General features: G+C 52.1%; 1 protein-coding gene across 1 annotated transcript in view; it reads left to right on the top strand.

Moving 5' to 3' along the window:
• Window positions 1-22537, top strand: part of ASTN2 (astrotactin 2) — a 366433-nt gene that overhangs the window by 329734 nt on the left and 14162 nt on the right. The window contains exons 21-22 of the mRNA XM_080402294.1: window positions 15970-16070; window positions 17282-17465. Of these exons, the coding sequence (XP_080258420.1) occupies window positions 15970-16070; window positions 17282-17465 (285 nt within the window). The remainder of the gene's footprint in view (window positions 1-15969; window positions 16071-17281; window positions 17466-22537) is intronic.

The raw sequence follows: 22537 nt of genomic DNA, 5'->3' as shown, positions 1-22537 counted from the left end.
TTCTCCTCCACACTCTAGAGGCAAAGTCTGGATGCCATTACCTACCAGATCTGTCCCAGCTCAGACCAGCAATGTGTATATATCTTATATATGGCCTGCAAGTCCATAAAACTAGTTAAACTTACTTTGTTTTGTTTCAGTTTTCTAAATAACACCTGCAGCACATCCCACACCATCCTTTTCTTGTTGTTAAACAGCACAGAGTCCCTCACCAGCCTTGTCTCCCCAGAGAGCACTTTATCTTAATTTTCCTTCAGTTATTTTTGGGTGCGTATTTTTTAAAAAAATAAATCTTTTTTAATCTTTGGACCTGCACAGAACATTACATCTGTGAGCACCCACCTCCTGGTTGTGCTGCACTGGAGTTTATCAGCACACAGTGACCTCTACAGCTCCGCCACCCCTTCTCCCCCTCCGGGTCACGGAGCAAGGCTGTTTGTCCTGGGGAGGCTGTGTGGGTGCTGGAGCCCCTGCACAGGCCATTGCTGAAGTCAGTTGCTTTCCAGTAGATCTCAAGTGACCTTGAACTTATTCCTTGGGGGTTGGTTTTTTTTCCCCTCTGCAAAAGAAATTTGCTTGTATTTTCCTAGTTGGTGGATATTGAGCGCATCTGGGTTTTTCCGTGCTGGTCGCATCTTCGGTTATGGGGTCTGGCCCAGGCCCTGTTGTGGTTGATGGAGATGTTGCTCCCCTGGATTTCAGGCAGCCTTGGGTTCTGCTGATGGAGCAGGAGTGTGGTAGGGCATGGCTGCAACTGCTCCACCTCGGCTGCTGCTGCTTCACTCTTTTGCTTGGAAGCGGACTTGTCAGGAGTGCCCACGTTTGGGGGCCTTTTGCGGTTGTATGGGCTGAGGCTAAAAATCTCTCAACTTTACAGGTTTGCAGCCCTCGTTGCCTGTCTCAGGTTAGGTTATGGCTGAAGTAACTGGCTTGGTTGCTTGGCCAGCTACTTAGATGGCCAAGGCCCTGCTGCAGAACCTGTGTTTGCAAAAGTAGCCAGTGAATTCATACATCTCCATTTTGGGACCATCGTCTTCCAGGCTTTGCTGGCAGAGCCACAGCTCCCATTGGCTTCAGCTGAATTTGCACCAGGGTAGGTCGGTGTAAAATGGAGACGTTCAAGGTTAGCAAGTAACCTCAAAGTAACCGCTTCTTCCTGAATTTTCCCAGCTGTAAAGCAGATGTGTTAGAACTGAGCTAGCCCCTTTGCTAGGTTTCCTGTAGTGAGGAGAAGAGCATAATAAAATGGGAGAGAAAGCCAAGAAGTAGCTACTTGGTTGAGGAGGTGGCATCTGCATGGGGAGGTGAGACGTGCCATGGGGAGGTGGTCCCTGCTGGAGCTAAGGCCCACTTGGTCTCTGCTTGGTCTCCCCAGTCTGATGCCAACTCGTACTGCCAAGGGTAGGATATTTGCCCTGAGTACCTTTAGAGTGATTGCTGCCAGCGCACATGCCCTCATCGCTCCTGGTCACCTCACGCACACACGCTCACTTCCCTCATCAGGAATGAGATAAATCTGATTATGCAGCAATATGGTTTTTGTTATGAAAAGGGGAAAGAAAATACCCTGGCTTTCACTGAAAACCCTTGGAGCCAAAGCTTATGTCATAATTTAAATGTTTCTAAAAAAGAAGTAGGGTCTGAGGGTTTCTTTTTGTTCAGGGGGTGGTGGGTGGAGGGGGTGGTGGGGCAGGGGCCCGTCTTCACTAGCCGTGCTGGTGGAGCCAGGTGCCGAGCCTTGCTGCCCTGGCAGGAGGGGGTGCAAAGGGAACCCCGATTCAGGGAGATGCCTGCCCAGACACCTGGGGCCACTGACTGGGTGCCCCGCTAGCTCAGTCACGTGGGCTTGGGTGCTTACCTTGCCTCAGGTCTGAGCTGTTGTGCCCCCAAATCAGGGTCTGCTGCTTTTCTTCCACCTTTTCTTCTCCTGATTTCTGCTAGGGCAGCTGCAGGGCAGTGCGCGGCAGCAGCAACCAGAGCTGCCTCTGCAGCGGGCCAGCCCCTGGCATAGCGTTCTCTTCCCTCCTGAGCATCTCCCACCCCCCCGCAGTTATGGAAATAGCCTCAGTGTCTTTGCAACCAAAAGCACTGTGGAGAAAGGAGTAACCTAAATACTTCTGGAGCCCAGCAAAGTGCCGCACCCCGAGTTCTGCTTGGCAGCGTACCCCGCAGCGTGCTCCACAGGCAGTGACGTCCCTGTGGCTCTTCCATTGCCTGGCCAAACCTGCCCGCTCGCTGCTCCAGCACAGCTGCCCCCATGCAGCCCAGCCCGTGGTGTGAAGCCCACCCGCGTCACCCCACACGGCTCTCAAGCTCTTGCAGGCCACCTCCGGCTTTTGGCTCTGTCCCTGGCTTGTACCTGCTGCACAGCCACACGCTGAATTGTTTTCCAAGTGGAAACATGAGTTGAAGTATTAACTCCATGAGGGCCTTTCTTGCAATGCACCAGGATTAAATATTTATGTTGGCAAAAAGCATGTAACAGGCAGCTCAAGATGAGAGATAATGAAATTGAGGTGTGTGAAAAAAAAGTGGGGGGAGGCAGGGGGCTGCAGGAGCAGAAGGGAGAGGGACCCAGGTGGGTTGTAGTATGTGTGCATGGGCGATTGCTTTTGGTTTTATTAATACCCCACCTGTTTGTAGGAGGACCCCAGCCCCATCGCTGGGAGCTCTGTCGTGCAAAAGGGAGTGCAGAGATCAGCCATCGCCGTTCCTTGCATGCACACCAGCGTGGGGTAGGGGTAGGTGTCACCCCAGTGACTTTAACTTAGAGCCTTCTGAAGTGAGGTGGGGCAGGGACCATTGTGGGGAAGGTGCCTGGGCAGGGAGCAGCAAGGGATGAGACCTTCTCTGTGTCATCTGCAAACAATGTACGATCCTAAATCATTAATAGCAGTGATATAGGATCCCTCGCTCTTCCAGACCACTGCAGTCAAGGTTATTTACCGGTGACTGTATCTGATCAGGCAGCAATGTGGTTTGGATTATACGGAGGGTTCCCGATCAGGTCAGGAGGATGCTCATCACAGCGACCGCAGCACACCGAGCAGGGAAGGCCCATGCAAGCCTCCATGGTGGGTGTTAACGAAGAGCCCTGCAAGGATGAGCAGCGGGGGGGGTGGGGTGTGAGGGGAGCGGGCACAGGCGAGGTGCACAGCACGGAGGGTGTTGGGCAATGCAGGAGGGAAAACCCATTCCCCCACCCCAGCAGGAAAACAAGCAGCACATGCAACAGCGCAGGGCGCTGCTCTTTCTCAATTCATTATCTTTATGAGACAACAACATCTCTCTCCTTCCACCCAACAAACAAGTATCGCGGAAGGCAGCACATGGAGGGTGTGAGTCCTGCACCGTGCTGTGGGAGCGTGGCCAGTCGCGGAGCCTCCAGGGAGGTATGAAACAAGGCATGAATGGAGCGTTAGGAGGGAATGGAAACTCTCCACTGGCTCCCAGGCTGGCTCTTGCGGGGGGTCCCTTGCTCACGATGACAGTGCTGCCTCTCATAAACATGCATTTCCTCATCCCCGTTTGTTTCTCTCTCTTGTGCAATCTCTTGTACCAGACGGGAATGGGGAGTGAGTCCCAGTGGTACGAGAATGTGTTACAAAAAAACTTCCCACCCTGCCACCAACGAAGTACTGAGAAATAACAACAGGGTTTAGAAGAAGAAAAGAGAAAGAAAAGAAAGATGGGGGGAGCCAGATGGATTTGCTACTGGCCGTGAGTTATTATTCTGAGTGTAAACTCAAGGGCATGGCTGTGCCGGTAGTTTGCAGCATCAACCAGCATTCAGAAGCCCCTGCTTTGCTCTGTGCTGTGCACTTCTCTGGGAAAAGGAAGCTCCTTCCCCAAATGACTTTCCTGCATGAAAAACATGGGACAAAAATAGGGGTAAAGTCACTTGGCTGAGGTCACATAGTCTTCAAACCAAGAGAAAGTCCCAGCTCCAGCCTGCCTGCCTAACGCCATCCCCTGTGCTGGGTTGTTCCACTTGGGATATGCAAGCAATGCAGCTGCTGCAAGTCCATGGGCATCGGCCAGACTGCCCTTCTGGATCGACACTGCTGGGACAGAGCCCAGCCAGGGTGAGGTGTGTTGCTAAGGTGTAGGATCCAGAGCAAGTCCCACCATTAAACACAGCCTGGACTGACGGTAGAGGTTAGAAAGTTTCCTGGACCTGGGCTGGTGGAGCAGGGATGGAGGGTCCGTGTCCTAGCTCTAGCTGCAGAGGAGGAGTTGCAATCCTTCCATGCAGAGGGAAAAGCAAGGGAAGAAACCTGCAGGGAGCGATGACCCCAGAGCAGCATTTGCAGGAGAGCGGAGCTGGCTCCGCACCTCTGGATGCTTGCAAGCATGGCCACCGCAATGGCGAGGCACCCTCCCGAAACGTGGGGCAGTGGGTCTGCAGTCCTGGCAGAGGCTCGCTGAGGGTAGCAGGGCTCTCGCTCCTGGCTGGTTGGCTGTATAGCCATCATTTCAATAAAGAAATTATTACAAGGGGGTGGGGAGACTGGGAGTTGGGGACGGGGGGTGGGGGGCGCGTAGTGGAGAAAAACACAAAACATCTGTTTTACTTCAAATCAGGGAAGATTCCTTTGCTTGCAAGGAATGTGTAAATCACGCCGGGCTGGGAGATGTACATAACCCTGCCTGAAAGCTCCTCTGTACTTCAAACGAATTCTAACGTGCTTACTGGGATTTTGTTTTTATTATTTGTTTCGGAGCCCCCCCGCCTCGTCCTACCTTCCGCCCTCCCTTTCTGCCTGCCAGAGCTGTGAGAACCTCCTGCCCACTGCCAGCCCCTGGCCCTGTCCCCCCTCGATTCGGGGGCCTCGGGGCACGGGGCAAGAGGCCAGCGGGCCGCAGCGACCGCAGACCTGGCTTGCATCCTTCTGCCGGGGCTTGCGGGCACGCAGCATCCCTGCCTTGCCACCATCCTCCCCCCATGCCATCCCTGTGCCAGCATTGTGGGGCTGTTGCAGGGACCCATTGGCTGCCCTTGCTGCTCTCGCAGCCCAGCACAGGGTGTGGGTGCCTCTCGGAGGCTGGCACATTTGGATCCTGCCTGGGATGCTGCAAGCACAGCAAGCGGAGGAGATCCCCTCCTCCAAGCCATTCCCTTGTGTGCGGTTATTGTTGTTGTGCTTTGTGCGGAGGGTGAAGCTGAGGCTGGCCAATGGTGCTGAGGACAAACCCAACAGAGGTAGATAGATCGACAGCCTCTGTTAGTAGGGATGCACAACCACCTCCCCATGCCAGCCTACTAAGGTGACTCGTCCTGCACCAGTGGGACCACCCTCGGGGCCGAGGATGGGCTCCGCTCCCTGTGGTCGAGGCAGCCAGCCCTTTGCCTTTCTTCTGAGGCTGTTGAGCAGGAGGCCCTATTGTGGTGGCTTATATAAGAACAGTCAGCCATCGACTCGCTTGACGTGGACCACCCACTACTCTGCAGATGACACTGGCTTTTGAAGTCACTACCAGCCTGGGCTGGATTTCAACCAGCAGCCCAGATGGAAGCCAAGCCCCCAGGAGGATGAGAACAAGCCCTACCAAGGGGATCTCCTGGGGTAGCGAACTGTGGAGTGTCTGGTTCTTGTTTAGAGTGACTGTGAGGTTGGGAGGGGCAGGCGTTTCCCAATTTGCCAAGGGTCACAACCTTCCTCTCCCCCCATCTCCCCAGGGCCGGCGATGGCCAAGCCTTGCAGAGCGTTGGTAGGTTGAGCGGCTGGTATGGTTAGCTGTGAACATTTCCATTGTGGAGCTCACTGCAGGGGTCCAGGGCCTCGCTTGTCTCTCCTTTCTCCCTGGCACAACTGGAGGAAGAGTTTGATTTATTCCCTCCTTTCTTCTGAGCAGCCTTCTCGTCTCCTGCAGCCGCAGCCTCCCCGAGCCCTGCTGTCTCTTCACGGAGGAGGACGGCAGCCATCCTAGGAGCAGCCCAAGTACTGAAGTGATGCATCTCTCCTGGGACACCCACCCAGCATGCAGGACTAATGCTTTTAGATGAGGCTGAAAGCCACTTACCGTAGATCCCTGTGAAGAAGACAAGCCAAACCTCGGAGTAATGGCGTAATGATCTACCCCACAACACATAACCTTCATGAAGCTGGGGCTGGAGGCTTCGGGGAACGGGGGGTGGGCTGGGCTGGGCTGGGCTGTGGCTTTGGGAAGAGTGGCAGGGTTGTCCTGGGCCAAAGTGGGGAGCAGAAGGTATTACAGCAGGAGGGAGGGAGGATGCTGGTGCTGCCTGGGGGTACCCTGGCCCTGGGAGCGGTGGGGGCGTTGTGGAGAGCTAGAGGTATTGATGGTCATTGCAGCACCCATGTGAAGGCTGCGGCAGGACCCGAGGAACATGTGGGATGCAGAGCCTGGGGAAAGCCCTCCTTGGCTGTGCTGTGCCCAGGACAGCTTGATCCATCACCAGCTCTTGCTGACTCTCTGCAGCCGGAGCAGGATGAGCCCCTGTGGTTTGCAGCCTCAGGCGTCAATCTGAGCCATGGCGTGGGGGGAATTGTTCCAGCAGCACGGGGAGTCAAAGGCAACTCATTTGACCTTTGTCCAAAGGCTTTGTTTGGGATCTCCTGGTGAGTCCCAGCAGAACAGGGACGCTGGCACTCGACAGACTGATACGGGCTGCTTTTGCTTCACTGAGACAAAAGCAGCAGCCCGTAGTGGCTCAGCACCACCTCCTTCTGGTTCTTCACCCCACCAAGGGACATTGGAATTCACATCCTGGGTAACCTGGGCCTTTTTCTGGCCTTGCCGCGCAGGGGGGAAACAACTTGCCTCAAGCCCCGAGACAGGCAGTGGAGACTGCAAAGAGCTGGGCCAATTTTTGCTGCATTGCCTTTATAAGCACATCTGCGAATCTTCATCCTCGCAGCCAGCAGGACGAAAGCAAGGCCACAACTGCCAAGAAATACGGACCTCAGACATCCTCTATCCGTTCTGCCCAAAGCTGGTAATTCCAGAGTGATCCTGCTTTTTCTGCCATTGTCCTGTCCTCAGGGTTCAGGGACCATCCCTGTGGGACACCCCGGAGGGTCTACTGGGCATCTTCAAGCTAATAAGAGACTTCTTGCTCCTAGGAGCTAAAGCCCCAGGGTTGCAATGTTAATGCTATCTCATGTCAGGGCAACTTTTTTTGGGTGTGCTGTCCTGCTGCCATGCCAAGGAGCTGTTCTCTCATCTACGTCTTGTCTCCAGCCGAAGCTTTGTGCAGTGCAGCGGCCGCTCTCTACAGAGAAGCTTGCTCTGCTCATCAGTGGCGTAAAGCTGCTCCTGAAAGGATGTATTCTGAGTGTGAGCCATGCACGGGGGAAATAGAAACCTTATTGAGGGTGAGGCAGTAATTATCTGCTCCTTGCCAGTGGTTGCAAGGGGCAGGGGTGACAAAGGAGGAAGTCTGTAAGACAGAGAAAATGGCAGGGGGGTGGCAGGGGGCACTGCTGGTGCTCCAGCCCCGGGACAGTGAAGGATGCAGCAGCCAGGAGGGCTACAGTGACCGTGCTGCACCTTCTGGGTGAAACCATGGCCCTGCTGAAACCCGCTGGCATTTTTCCCTCATTTCCAGTGAAACGCTTTTTCACCTGAGGCAATCTTGGCACTGCCGCTTGCAAGGTGTCCGGCTGGCAAAGGGGCTCCTTGTGGGATCTTGGCCTTCCAACACAGGTATCATTCAGGAGCAGGGCTCTAGGGAACAGATGGTGGCCTGTGTATCAAGGCCCTCTTTCACATCCATGGTGGTACTGGGAATCGCTGCTCCGGTGGGGTTTATTGACAGGGTTTCGAGGGAAATCTTGGGAAATTGAGACGTTGCAGCTGAAGCTGGGAAGGTGAGCGTCCTGCCGGGGATATCTCTAGTAGGAAGGCAATGGATCCAGGCAGTAGCAAGAAATGATCTTTATTTAAAAAAAGGTTTAAAATTAATTTTATTTCTTTCCCCTTCATCTTTTTTTTTTTTTTTGATCTTGTTTGACGGGGACCTGAAACACAAAGAGATTGATGAAGTGCTGTAAGGAGCGAGAGCTGAGCGAATTTGCGTTGTAGCTTGGCTCAGGCATGCAGTGTCTGCCGTGGGAGCGGGGGGATCGGTGCTCACACCTTCCCCGCTGCAGGTTTTGAATCTCCGTGGCTTTGTAGCTGAGAGACAGAGGACAAACCTAGGAAACCTGGAGCAGCATAGTATGCTGACCCAGTGCCGAGGGAAGACAGCGTTTCAGTGCCCAAAGTCACGGAGCAGTATTTTCCTGTTGTCAGCTCTTGAACTGATAGACTGTCACCAAGGTACCTTGTTTGCGCTACCTGGGGGTCGACCTTGCATGTAGACATGCTCGGCAGTCTCCTGTGAGCCTCTCCTCCCTCTTGTCACCTCCTCAGTGCCACTCAGCTGCTGCCTCAGATAAATCCAGGTGCCAGGTAAGAAGGCATCTGATACTGCTTTAGTTTCTGCTTCTCTCATCATGCAGCAGTGCGTGGCAGCTCTGCGGTTTGTGGTACGTGCAGTGGGTGCCGCAGAACACTTCTGTGAGTGCGGTGGGGGGATGCCGTGACACCAAAGTGACACTGTCCTGTGCTGCACTCCTGTAATGCATTAAGTAGACCTGCTCTCCTCCCTGGTAGCTCCCCTAAGTACCACAGTCTCAAGTCAGTGGTTTTGAGTCTGGACATGGCATCAGCTGCAACTCAAAGTAAACTTGCAGTGCAGATAACCCTGGGTGACATTTCCAGGGTTGCCACAGAGCAGAGATGGACCCACGGCTGTGCAACCCTGTTCCCAGCCCCACAGCTGCTCCACCTGTCCTCACCATCTCAGAGATCAGGTCTCCTCTGCCCTTTTCCAGAGGTCTTCTTGAACAAGCAGCCTCTTACTGTGCAGAGCAGCCTGTGTTCTTCTTCCTGCCAGGAGTATTTGATGGGCACTGCTTTATATGCTTCCAAAAGGCATCAGACACCTGAGGCATGTTGTGGCAGGTACATTTATTTCCCTCCATCTGACAACTGTGGTCTGGTATTGTTGAGAGGCATCTGTTGAAGGATAACGATTAGTCTCGCAGCACTTGCTGTCCTGGAAAAAAAGGTGTGAATTGTGAGAACAGTTTACTGACAGCCTCATGTATTCGTGTAACAGCAAAGCTTCAATGCTCTGGTGTGGTACCAGCGTTGCTGCTAACCTGTTCCTCCATCATGCTGATGGGAGCAAGGTCTGTTGTCACAGATGGTTAAAAGAAGCCCAGTTATAAAAGGTACTTTTCTTGGGTGGTAGAACTGTGAGGAGAGCTTTCTAAAAGATGGGGTTTTTTTTCAAGATGGCACTATCCACTGCTTCCTTATTGCAGTATAGTTTCTGCAGGAAGGCAGAGCCAGCAATAATGGCAATGCAGAAAAGGAGATGGTCCTTTTGCAGAAGAGGTATGATAGATAAGCGGCAATTTGTGGGTGGTGGTAGCAGGTTGGTGGTGGCTCCCTCGGTGCCTCTCCCCAGCGTGCAGCTGGCACCGAGCTGCTCAGAAACTCCTTTTCCAGGGTGAGCTGCCCCCTCTGTGATGGCACAGCCTGAGGTCACAGCAAGCCCCTTCCCCGCAGCCCTGCTCCACGTTCCCGCCAGGATTCAAATGCCCTAACAGGAGCATCTGATTGCTGTAATGCTTGTGACAGTTCCAGCCCTGGGGAGGCAGCAGAAGGACATCCACTGCCCTGTAAAGCTCAGCCCACATCCCAGGCCTCCAGCAGAGCCTCTGGTAGGGATGCAGCATGGTCAGTCCCATCCACGCTGTGTGCCCAGTCCTGTCCCAGGGTACCAGCCCAGCTTGCTATCTGGCACCGTGGGCACAGGCACGACTTTAGTGATCAGCCCAAAGTCAGGGCCCAACAAATAGACCAAGAAGTCCTCTCCTTTCAAAAACCACTCCCTGCTTATTGTCTGCTTGGCATTTGCTGCAGAGACTGGGGGGGGGGGGGTTGTTTTCATTTACCTTTCTTAATTATACCAAATCACAGAGTCGCCAGTAAGCTAAGCTGCATTCCTGTGGCTTGTGTGGACAGGCTGCTTTTTATTTGATTTTATTTCTTTTTAAATTGTAATGGTTTCTGAATTGGGAATGCTTGCACTAAACACCCCCACCCCCTTTCTGTGCTTGCCCAGACTGCTGCTGGCAGGCGAGCCCCGCTTCTGCTCCATAGCCTTCAATGAAAATGGCTGGGAGGCTCAGCAGGAGATGTATGAGCCCATGGAGGGGGGACAGGGGTGTGTGGGTGCCCAGTGGCCCCATGGATCATGCACACCTTGTGGCATGCAGCTGGGGGTAGAACACCCGCAGCACCCCATGGCTCTCCTAACTTGCAAAATAGTCTTTCAGAGAAACTCTTTGTGTAAATTTATTGATGGTTTTAGTAGCCAGGAGATGCTGAGATGAAGGTTTGTTGCTGCTCACCAGACTGATGCTCTGCTGTATCGGCACAAAGAAACACTCACACCCTCTCAGCGAGCCCCTCACCTTGGTGTCTGGGAGCTGAAGGCCCTGGAGGACTGGGAAAGGACACTGTGGGTCTCCTGAGCATGAGGGTGTGTGCAGTGCTGGGTGTGAGGAGTGTGTTTACACCCATCTGTGTTTGTTGCAGCATTCCTGGCAGCTCCGCTCTGCCCGTGCCTGAGTCCGGGCACAGCCCAAGCCTTGCGGGCCCCGGGTTCCTCGTGCCCAGTCCCTGTGTTGAAATCACCGGGGAGTGGGGAGGCAGGGATTGCCAAGAGCTGGTCCATTGAGAGCTTTTAAACAGGGGCCTCCAAATTGTTTTTCAGCTGGAACAGGAGGTGAGAAGGGCTGGCAAAGCAGGGGTGTGATGTTTGTGTGTCAGCATGCTGGACCAGCCTCAGCACCGTGGCGCTGGTTGCGTGCGAGCCCACAGACCCTGGGCTGTGCAGAAGGCACGGACGAGCTGTGACCGAGCAGATGGTGATGACAGGACTTGCACATAACACCGAGGTGATGCAACCTCAGACAGGTCAGGATTTGTGGTTTTGTGCTCAGCATCATGGTGGCGGCACCACGCTGCCAGGGGCGAGAGCATCCGTTGCGCCACATGTGTGACCCCGGCCAGCTCGGCCCTGCGCCAAGCTCCAGGAGCTAGCAGCAGGACAGTCTCGTGGCCACAGGAGCAGAGTGCCCAGCCCAGGCCTATCAGCCAAGCTCTCGAGCCCTACTGACGAGAGCAGCTTGCACCACTTTGGAAATTGTGAGACCGCATTTCTGCAAGACGCTGCACTCTGGAGCAGCGTCTCTGCCCTGTCCCCCATTTACACGGTGCAGGGGTCTCCTCAGCACAGCCCGGGTTTGCCACAACAGCCACTGCTGTTGGATGCAGCCAGCTACTCATAGGCACACGGTCACTTAGCGGGGTGTTTGGCAGCTGCAGGAGTGCTTGTCGGACTCCTTCTTGGAGCCTTTTCTCTACAGCCCATTTGTGGTACAGCACATCATTCAGCAGCTGCATGAGCCCAGAGGCTTCTGGAAGAGCAGTGCACAAGGCAGAACAGAAATGCCTGTGGTATCTCTGTAGGATATAGAGAAATCAGCTGCTGAGCTGAGGAAGGTCAGATGCAGAAGTCCTTATCTCCCTTCCCGCAAATAAGGATCATGAGTAAAGCACTCAAACATCATGAGCATCATGAGAGGAATTTAAAAAAAACATGAGCTGACATTGTTGTCTATAAATAAATAACATGTTCTGGGGGTTCATCGTCAGCCTTACGATTTCATGCCTTTAGAATTTTGTGTTTGGGGTTCTTTTTTTTTCAATTGCGAAGGGATAGATATTTTTTTTCTTTTTTTTTTTTTTTTTTTTTTTTTTTTTTAACACAATTGACTATCTTCCACAGTCATTAGATTCCAGGAACCGAAGCTTTAACACGCCCCTCCACTTTCTCTTCCTTCTTCAAGAAGCATCTTGAGCCTAGTGATAAAATCCAGGCTCCAGCCAACGTTGGGTGGGGTATCTATGAGGAAGGTGTTGACATTTCATGAGGCCACATGTTAATTGCTTTCTATCTCTCTCTAAAAGTTCCTTTGGGTCCCAATACGTTTGGATTTTGTAGTAAACATTGAAGTGGCATTACTTTATAGGACCCTATATGCTGGGTTTTGCGGCAGAGGTGGTGGCGTTTCCAGGCATGGAGGAGCTGATCTCTGCGAAGAGCATATGTGCTTTGAGTGGTGAAATGCTCTTTGGAAGCTCTTTGGGCAAATATATATATTAGTATTTCTAGAATATCAAGTGTTGTATATAATCTTACTGAAGGCACAGGTGAAAAAGAGGATCAGCTGTGAGACGGTAGCAGGCAGCCCCAAGCTCCTTTGGAAAGCACAGGGAGAACATGAGAAAACATTGTGAGGAAAGTTTATTGCTAAACAAAACACCTCCAGGTTATGAAGGAGGCTTTGCCAGATCACAGCTACCATATGGCATTCCAGGTTTTCTGATACGGTTTCATGCACCGACTGTGGGTCTGGGACCTTTTTGTTTCTGGCTTTGACTTTACCCCAGAGATCCTCTGCCTTGGGCAAAGCAGTCAGAACCACTCTTTGGCCTCCTTTTTTTTTTTTTTTTTTTTTTTTTTAACAAATTACCAGAGTTGGCATAATTAGGTGCAGCTCCTCATCATCCATGAGGATGCTGCCTGTTTTCATCCTTGGCCCAAAGCACTGTACGTAGATGTAAGTATGGCAGGACGATCTCCACGTAGCATTGCAGAGCTGGACTCCAGCCCACCACATGCCCTGCAGAGCTCCCTCCTTCAGTCGTGCTCACTTTGGTTTTCCCCTTATTTGCTGTGCAGACATCCCCATCCCTCCTGTGTAGCGGTGGTCCCTCTCCTCCTGCCAGCCACCCTCTTGGTGCCCTGTTGGGTCCCAGGCTGGTCCTGTCCCTGCCAGCCGCTCCTCGCTTGCATCTGCCGGATGCTCAGATGCTCAGAGATGTTTCGCTCAGATGCAGCAAGCAAGATCTGACCGTTAATGCCGGGTTTACACTAGCCACACATCTTTGCACTCTCTCCTCTTAATTGTCTGTTTCCGGGAATAAAAGAAAAAAATAAGCCCCAGCACTCTGCACAGTGCCATTAACTGGCTGTAAAAGTGTTTTGCCGCAGAGAGGCTGTGTGGTCAAGTGGTTTGAGAAGAAGATTGGAAGCCACCATCTCCCGAGTTTCCAAATCATTCATGTCACTGAGCCTCTCCAGGGCACGATGCTTCACCCCGTATGTCTCTGTTTACCATTGATAAAACAGAGCTATTAGCACTGCTGTGCTTCGGGGTGATTTTTGGACCGTAATTAACATTCAGACCTTCTGAGATGACTTGCTGGAAGGAGTTAGAGCGGTGCAGAGGGCTGCGTGCGGCCGGGGCTGCCAGCCTCCACCAGAGCTGGATTTACTGGTGCCAATTCCAAAACGTCTCATTCAGGGTGAATGGAAATTCCATCCTTTCCTCTACGGTTCTTGAAAGGGGACGGGTTTCAGGTGAAGTAAAGCAATTACTTTTCTTCTCAGAAAGTAATTTTTGACTACATCAAAATCACTTTGATTCTGATGTTTTGTCATTTACATTTTGGTTTTTTTTTATCCTTATATCATCTGAAAAAATGGTGAAATGAAGGGCTTGGTTGTTGATATGTGTTTTTTAACCCAGGCCTGCCCAGTACAGATGCTCTTGCTCTTGGCAGCCGAGTGACTTTGTTTCTGTGTGTTCTGGGCAGAGGGGAAAAGTGCAGCCAAAGGGCTAACACAGGTCTTGAACATCACCCAAAGGGGTGGGTGGATGTGCTTTAACACCCAGCCAGTCCTCTTGACCCGGCTGGTGATGGAATAGGTGATGTGGGCACTAATTGCTGAACGAACATTACAATAGCAATGTGATAAAAGTCTTCTGTTTTTCTAGGAAAGTGCTCTGGCACTGATTGCCTCAGAGCTAATGGAGCCTTACTGACTGAGCTGCTATGGGCAGAGCAGAGGTTACACATTAGCTGTGCTCACCCATTTAAAAAAGAAAAGCACGGCCACTGTAGCTAAGCCAGTGACCCCAGAATGGGGATGGAGATCAGCTCATGGCAGTAGCCTGCACTTCCAGCTCTCTTACTGCTTGTTGTGCTTGTGCTGATGAGTGAGAAGACCATTGCCCACTGCTGAGCACCTGGACGGGCTGCAGGACTCCTGGGGTCTGCCCAGCTCTCCCACTGCAGCTTTCCTTGTCTTGCTGGGGTTGAGGTCCCCCCACCCAACAGTGGGTGCCCCTGTTGCTGTTGCTTTCTGGACCTGGAAAGAGGGCTTCATGCTGCCAAGCTGCAGAGACACATAGCTTACCTGCTCGCAGCAAGAGACTCCTTAGTCACCTTGAACCCCTCGTCTGTTGAAGGGAGGAGCAGGGACGGTGTCACCTCTGGGATGGGATGCAAAGCCCTGAAGTTAGACTCCTGCCCTGAATTCAATATTACCCTGTTGCTCTGTTGCTGTCCCTTAATTATAGCGGAAGAACAGCCTGTGTGTGGTACTTGTGAAATTGCACGGTGTGGACGTCCTTCCTGAGATGCTCCCACTCTGAGCAACGTTCCTTGCAAATTAAGGAAAATGATGTCATGCCAAAGAATTAAATAACGGCTCCGTGAGTGAGCTCAGCATGCGTGTCCCCTGCATGCCCCAGCTTTGTGACAATGGGAGTTGTCCCTACGCACAAGCGGGTTCCTTGGCAGTCTGCTGGCATCCTGTCAGACTGCAAGTATTGTTAATGCTAATTGCTCGGAGAGAGTATGTCCTGTGCTGGGAATTGCTACCGTGCAAATGTCAGCTCTTATCGGCTGCATCTGGGGTGCTCAGGGCCGGTGGGGAGGCGGGGGGAGCTGGCGGTGCTCGTGTGTGGGGTGAGGAAAAGGGAGGCATTGCTTCTGTTCCCATTAAGGATGCTAAGGAGTTAGGACCATTCCTTAAGTAAACATACCTCAGGGTCTCAATCCCATTTAAGCTTCAGCTGCTTTTATGGTACTCCTTGCACTCACTCGCAAGAGCTGCTTGCTTTTACCTCAGGATAAGGAGCGGGGCTGTGTTATTTCTTGGGATCTGGGTACCCCACCACCAGGCATCTCAGACCTCCGAGGGGTTCAAGGCAGCTCCTGCACTTTGTCAAAGCCAGCTTGAGTTTCCGTGCCTGGCTCAGAGCGAATAAATATGAACTGATGCCTTTTGGGAGAGTGGACGGAAGATTGTAGCCCCTGCTGTGAAGAAGCATTCTCAGTTTGAAGCTTTGATACTTTGACCAGGACTCTGAGCTCAGCATCCCAGGACATCCCATGCAGCCACAGCCTGTTTATTCAATGCTTCATTCAGCACAAAAGCCATATTTTACTGTCAGATGCTCTCCATTAGCTTCAAGTGTGAAATTATCATTCCCACCCTTTTACCAACCCCACCCTGGTGAGGAAATGAAGGAGAAAACAACCTCAAGGGCCGTTCACAGGATGTGTACGAGCTGTCACTTGTCAGCACAGAGCCCACTTATGGCAGGAATTACTGCTTGGCTCTCAGGAGGGCGGGAGAGGAGCCCAGCTTGCAAATGCCACAGCGTTCTAATGTTTGCATCGGCGCATGGCAAAGCAACCCCAGAGATGTTTCCAAGTCTTTGCAGTCAGGCAGCTACAGGGTGCAGCCCTGCAGGGCTCCCAGGGATGGCAGGGGGAGAGGGGATGCAGCTCCGCAGATGCTGCATGGGGATGCTGTGCCTGTCGCCCAGCCCTGGCTCCTTTCCCCGGGTCATCTCCTCTTCTAAGGCCAAGTTCATCTCATGTCTTCTGGAGATGCCAAAACCGACTGATAGGAGCCTGGACCACATTTTTGCTTGCTCTTGTGAAGGCCAGTTCCCATAACAACCTGGCAGTGTGGGACTGAGGGATAAAGGCATTATTTTCCTTTTCCTTCCTGCCTTCCAGATTTACCCTCTATGCGGTGGATACACGAGGGAGACACTCGGAGCTGAGCACGGTCACCCTGAGGACAGCCTGCCCACTGGTAGACGACAGCAAGGCAGAAGGTCAGTGTTCAGGCACCTCATCTTCCACAACAGAAGACATTTCCTGCTGATTTTGCTTTTCCTCTATTCATTGTACTCCTGCAAGCCCCTCAAGTCCCTCCTCTCCCGGTGTGAAGGGCTCCCGTAAGTTCACCCAAGGTCACAGGGACATTCCTCTGGGAAGGGGTGACAAATAAGAGTGTCCAGTAGCAAAGTCCCCTCGGCTGGGCAGCTCCTGTGGTCCTGTGCCACGCAGTGCCATGGCATCCTTCCCTGCAGACGGCCATGGGGGCCAGTAACATGTGTTTGGCATGTCCCCTGGAGGAGCAGCGATCTCTTCCTGCAAAAGCAAGCGGTGCTAGATGCTGTCAGCTCTGGGTGTTTAAAAGGGTGCTGGTGGCAGCTGGTTCCATTCTGAAACAGAAATACCAATAAAGCTTAGCCACTTCTGCACATTTGCATTTCCCAGTTTTGAAACCAATCCAATTTGTTTCTATGCCCTGAGTGCTTGGCTGCTTTCAAATTTCAAAAGATTCTTCTAAGTGCAAGGCAGGTTACCTGTTTTCTTTCTTGCTTTCTTTCTGTTTTGAAAAGCACACAAAGGAAAGTTTTTATTAATGTTTTGCTCCATGTTACTGATAAGCATTTCCAGGAAAAATGAGCTAAGGAGAGACTAAAGAAAGGGAAGGAAATGGAGTTTTGTGCATTTTTCATCTCCAAAAAGATCTTTTTTCTGCATCAGTGCACCCTCTTGTTTAATACATCTGAGCTGCCCAGTAGATACATGCAGTGATGATGTGCTGTATTTCTGGCTGAAGTACCATCTTATTATCAATATTTTTGTATTCTTCCTACCCTTCAGCATCGTAGCTGTGCAATGGCTTTTTGTTTGGTGAGTGTGGACAAAGCTTGCCTGCCCTACCTGGGAGGACAGGGCTGTGTCTGCCTGTGCTGGCAGCCCTTCTCTCCTTCTCCCGTTCCTTCATGGAGTACTGCTGGAGTCTTTGGGCCTGCTCCGCTCATGCAGGGCATTCACTGCTGGTTTAGCCAGAGGGAATGCAAAATGCTCCCCAGGTCACCAAACCCTGCTGCAGTCCCAGGGGACTGGCAGTCATCAGATGCCCACCCCTCCTGCCAGGGGCTTCACTCCTCCCCCTCCTCCTCCTCCTCCTCCTCCTCCTCTGTAGTACTGTCTGTCTGTTCATTAATCCCTTCCTCCTGATCCTTTCCAGAGATAGCTGACAAAATCTACAACCTCTACAATGGCTACACCAGTGGGAAAGAGCAGCAGACAGCCTATAACACGCTGATGGAGGTCTCCGCTTCCATGCTCTTCCGAGTCCAGCACCACTACAACTCCCACTATGAGAAGTTTGGAGACTTCGTGTGGCGCAGTGAGGATGAGCTGGGGCCCAGGTACCTGTCCCTTCCCGGCGTTCTCCCCTGCCCCACTGCCGGGAGCACCCCTCTGCTTGGCCACTGTTGATGTGACCCTCATTTCCTTCTCCTCATAGCTGAGAGAAGTCCCCTTGTGGTGCTCACCAAAATGTCCTCCCACCCACTGGGACCACCAGGTCCTGCGTGGTCTGTGGATGAATGCTTATGGGCCACTTGGCAGCTTGGTGGCCTTTGGATGAATGTTCGTGGGACCATTAGCAACCAGCCTGAACCAGGCGGGTGATAGTGCAGATGAGCTGGCTCTTTTGGAAAAGTTGGTGGGGTGGGGGGAAAGGGTGTAAATTAGGCCTGGGATGGAGTGTAAACCGGGACCAACACTCATCCTCTTCAGCTGTAGAGCCCATGGTAGATGAGACCATGGCTGCCCTAGGGTTCAGAGATGCCCTGAGTCATTGCAGGGTGGATGGCTGGAAAGGGTGATGCTGAAGCGCAAATGCAGCAGGTGTGTGTTGAGTGGTGTGCAGAGTGACAAGCACTAGGTATCAAGAGCTGCAGTACAGAGGCAGCTGTATGCCTTGGAGGTGTCTGAGGAATGCAGAGCAAATCCATCCCTCTAGGGTAGTATTGGTGCCTGACAAATACCTGGGTAATGGGGAGCAGAATCCCTCTTGGGCAGTTTTTGGTGGAGCCCACTGGTATCGAGGAACATGGTGTGACCTCCAGGACCAGCCTCCCCCATAGTAGGGTGGATTCTACACCCAGGAGAGATCCGTTCTGCCATCCTGCATTTGGACTAGCTTCCTCCACACCTAGGCAATATTCCCTGTGGACAGTTGAGGAGAGGACCACTCGCCCCAGGCTTGGCTTTGGGCACCTGCTAGGTCCTTGTGTGGCTGGGGACATGTGTGGCCATGCAAACACCCTGCTGCAGCGGGATTATTTGTATGAGAAAACAGTTCTGAGCCCATGGAAGGACAGAGCTGAGGTGGTGGTGAACAGATTATTACTTTTTTCTGTAGATTGACTAGTTGATACCATCAGAGGGGTCAGTGATTGAGCAATCTATATGCAGTAAACTTGGGTCTTCTAAATAGTATGTTTCATGGACACTTCCTTCTATTTATTTCTCTGTCTACCTGACTTGACATGTATTTATTCTAACAGTGGTATATGGTTGCTGTACAAACCGTAAATATTTCCAAAATTCCCTTTTCCACCTTCCCTCTCTCCCAGAGGAATAATTCAGCTTGCTGATGTAGGCAATGGAAAGGTCCTCCTAAATTTCAGCTCTGTGGTGCCCCTGACACCATGCGAGGATGCCAGCAAGCACACAGCACCTCATCTGTTACCTATATATAGCTTTATGCTGAAAGTATTTTCTCCTTACTTTACATTTCATCCTCTGAGAAGGGCTGGGAGGGGATTGTTTCTGGGACTGTAAAGGGCAACATTTCCAGAGGGACTGCATCTGCAGGCCCCCGGTGCACAGTGAGAGGGGTGGTAAGGCACTAAGAGATTGCAGATACATGAACTACGTTCATCCAGGGAGCTGGCGGTGTCCTGGCAGTGTCCCAGCATAGGCCAGACTGCCACCCAGCCCCTTGGGAAACACTCTGCGAGAAATGCTCACAAGTAGCCATATCTCTCTGGACATCTTGATGTCTCTTACAGGATTCAAATAGCCTTGACCTGCTCTGAAGCTTTCAGAGACACGGTTCATCCAGCGTCCTCCTCTAACGTGTTGATCTCTGAGAAGCTGGAGCAGAGGAAGGTGAAGGAATGGCATCCTGCAGTACATGAATAACTGGAAAAGGTTTTCCTTCTCTCCCCACTGCTCCCATCTGCTTGTTGGATGCAGCTGAGGATCTGTCCATAATACCAGCAAGACAGTTCCTCACAATGGTTTACACCCCTTCTGGACATGAATCCAGCTAGCCTGCGGCTTGCCTTCCTCCAGAGATGACCTTGGTCATAGTTTCTTTGGTAGTTCATTAGCCATGCTCATCCTTCCCACTGCTGTCCTCCTCCTTTGATGAAACTGCAGACTTGTTTGTCCTTTTCAATTGTTCCTTTCTCTCTAAATCCCTGGGAACCATCAATCTCTTCTAACACATCCTCATTTCTTCTGTTACCTGAGATCCAACACACTTCCTGAAGGATGCTATCTAACCTGATACCTGCATCAAGCCCACAGTTTGCAAGGTGACATTTAAATCGCCTGTGTTGCCCGACTGTACCAAGCTACATCTGGAGCCAGTGGTCGATTTAGCTGCTGTCTGTCTTGCTCACCGAGCCAGATGAGCTCCTAGCAGTGCTCCTGTGCCCCTGTTCTGTGCTTGAGAAATATGTGATTTGAAGCCAAGGGGAAGCATCTATGGACGCCGCAGCAGCTGGTGCCAGGCTCTTGATAAGGGCAGAGCTCTGCTGTCCAGCCTTGCTTCTCAGGGAGCTTGGACAGAAACAGAGGCACTGACGTAGCAGGAGGCGAGTGAGGATTTGCCAGGGGAGACCATCTCGTAACACAATTTTACTTGATAGACTGTTCTCCTTCCCAGGGGGACATTCATTTTCGTACCTTGAAATGTTTATCAGATGAGCCTCAGCTTCACAGTAAATGTTCGCTCGTAAAACTGAGCGACAAGAGGGAAGTTGATTGCCTCCGTGTAATAAATACATCACACTGGAGTCCTCGTGAGCCCAGTTTCCATGAAAGCCACAGGTTACTGCAAACAGCTGCTTGCAAGAAGACACACTGATAGCCAGATGTCCCAACCAGACCGTTTACATTAAGGAGACATTAAAAACTTAGCTCATAGGTGGCCCTAAACCAGGACTTTCTGTGGTCAGCAGCATCTAGGCACCTGGCTTGCCTCATCCTGCTGGTCTCCTTTAGCAACAACAACCCCTTTCCTGCTCCCCCCGTTCCTCTTACAGACACTAAATGAATCTCACGGAGTTAATTTGTTCCAACAAAACCGAAGAATCTGTCTAAACCAGTGAATGTTTAATGCTACTGTGCATTCAGACCTTTGGATCTGTGCAGCCAGAGCGCTTCCTGACACAGCAATGGGAAGATTTCTCTAGTATTTGCTTTTACTGTGTTTTCAGGGCAATTCTTATGGCCACTGCAAACAGGGCCTGGCTTTTTGGAGCGGGGGGACGACAAATAATTAGTTACTATCTTCCTTCTGTGCCTCTACTTGTGGCCACCAGCAACAACAGGGTCAGGATGTGGCATCAGGCCAGGACTTCCAGCCTCTCCGTTGCTCGTTGCTCGAGCAAGTCGCCCAGGCAGGCAGCCGGGACGGCTGCAGGAGACAAAGTGCATCCCCAGAGCAGCTGCCTTCTGGTACCGAGGGGGAATGCAATGTACCGATGGGAGGCTGTGATAAGAGGCCATCAAGTCCTGGACTCGTCCTCTCACAAGAGGGTCTGACAGACCCAGGTCAGTTCTCAGTAGAGTGTAAAAATCTGAATTTATGACAAAATCACCCCATATGGGAAAACAGCAGCCAGACAGCCACCCTCTCCCTGCAGCCGTCCCAGTAAACACATCCTTCCCTCCAGCTCAGGTATCATTTCTTCTTTGCTTCTTCATGCTGGTTCTTTCTCTTTTAGTACCTTCCTCCTAGGCGAGATAGGGCAGGGTTTTACTGGCTCTGGATATGTTTTCATCCCTCACCAGCCATCAAGGTGGGTGATAGCTGTCCGCTGTGCAGCTGGGGGATGAATGTCCCTGTGGGAGCACCCCTGAGGCTGGGCAGAGCAGGAGTAACACGTCTCCTGCTCTTGGGCACATCCTTGCACAGCTGGCACTGGCAACCAGCGCCCTGGGCGCCCTGTCTCCTGTGCAATCACTGCGCTGCACTCCCTTGCAGTGGGACCACTGCTTCAAGCATGAGCCTTTGGAAAGTGCCCAGCAGTAGACACCCACCCCCCTCCCCTTTCCTCTCCCCCACCATGCCATGAGGCACCGCAGAGGGATGCAGCCACGTAGAGTCATCACTACTTTTAAATCCCCCTCTTCATCATTTATGACTGCAGCTGTGACCTCCTAAATCCGTCACATAGGGAAGACCAGAATCAGTCCTTGGCTGGCATCAGCTTAAAGCGACAGCCCCTGCAGAAGGCGTGTGGCAGGTGTGAGGGCACCACTGGCTCATACCAGCATGGGGGCACCCCCTGGCTGGGCTGTGGGATGAGGGGGAAGGGGGCTGCTTCATCCCTTTTGGGGTCTGAGAGCTCGGGGTCTGGCCACAGGCAGCCATGAGAGTGACTCCCCTCCTTGCTCACTCCCCCAATGTCCTCTCCCAATTCCTGCCCTTTAATAAGGCAATAAATCACCGTTTCTGGCAGGGACGAGGTTGGTCAGCATTTAGGAAGATTTCATTTCCAGTATTTGAAAAGGTGGTCATTCTGACCTGACAGTCCTCCGCAGGGAGCACTTGGGTAATACCCAGGGCTTGATTTATGGTGTTAAATTGGCAGCCCAAGAACTGCTCCCGTAATTTATTACCCAGCCTTCACCAGAAAGTCTCTCTCTTTTTCTCACCCCTCCCCTTGCCCCGCTCTGTCTCGCTTTCTCCTTATTTTGTTTAAGAGGGAACAGCTGACAGCCGAAAGCTAAATCTAACATTTACACATGACTTCATTACCCCACTAAAATAAGTGACTCAGAGCAGTGAATCCCATCAAAATGGGGGCGTCGGCACTGGATGGAAAGCAAGGGGCCTGACTCCCTCCATCCCCATCACCCTGTCTTCTCCTTGACCACAGTGTAGTGTGTTTTCAGCATCCTCATAGGGCCAACCCATCATGTGCTGCATCCCACCCTTAAACATCTTTCCTGGGACCAATTGCACTGAATGCAACTGCGGAGGCAGTGGACGTATGGAGACCAGCTCCACGAGGAGCACAGCCTCCAGCACGGGACACATCAGCAGGTCTGGATGGTTTGACCTCTGGACTTCTTCCTAACATTGAGCTGCTCCTCACACATAGGAATGTTTGCCTGGATAAGAGACCTGAGTACATGTTAGGAAGCAAGGACAACATAGTGATTTTTAGCAGAATCCAGAAGATCATGGAAG

Source organism: Falco punctatus (genome assembly GCF_963210335.1).
Source record: "Falco punctatus genome assembly, chromosome: 9".
Classification (NCBI taxonomy): Eukaryota; Metazoa; Chordata; class Aves; order Falconiformes; family Falconidae; genus Falco; species Falco punctatus.
This window is presented reverse-complemented; position numbering and strand designations above follow the sequence as displayed.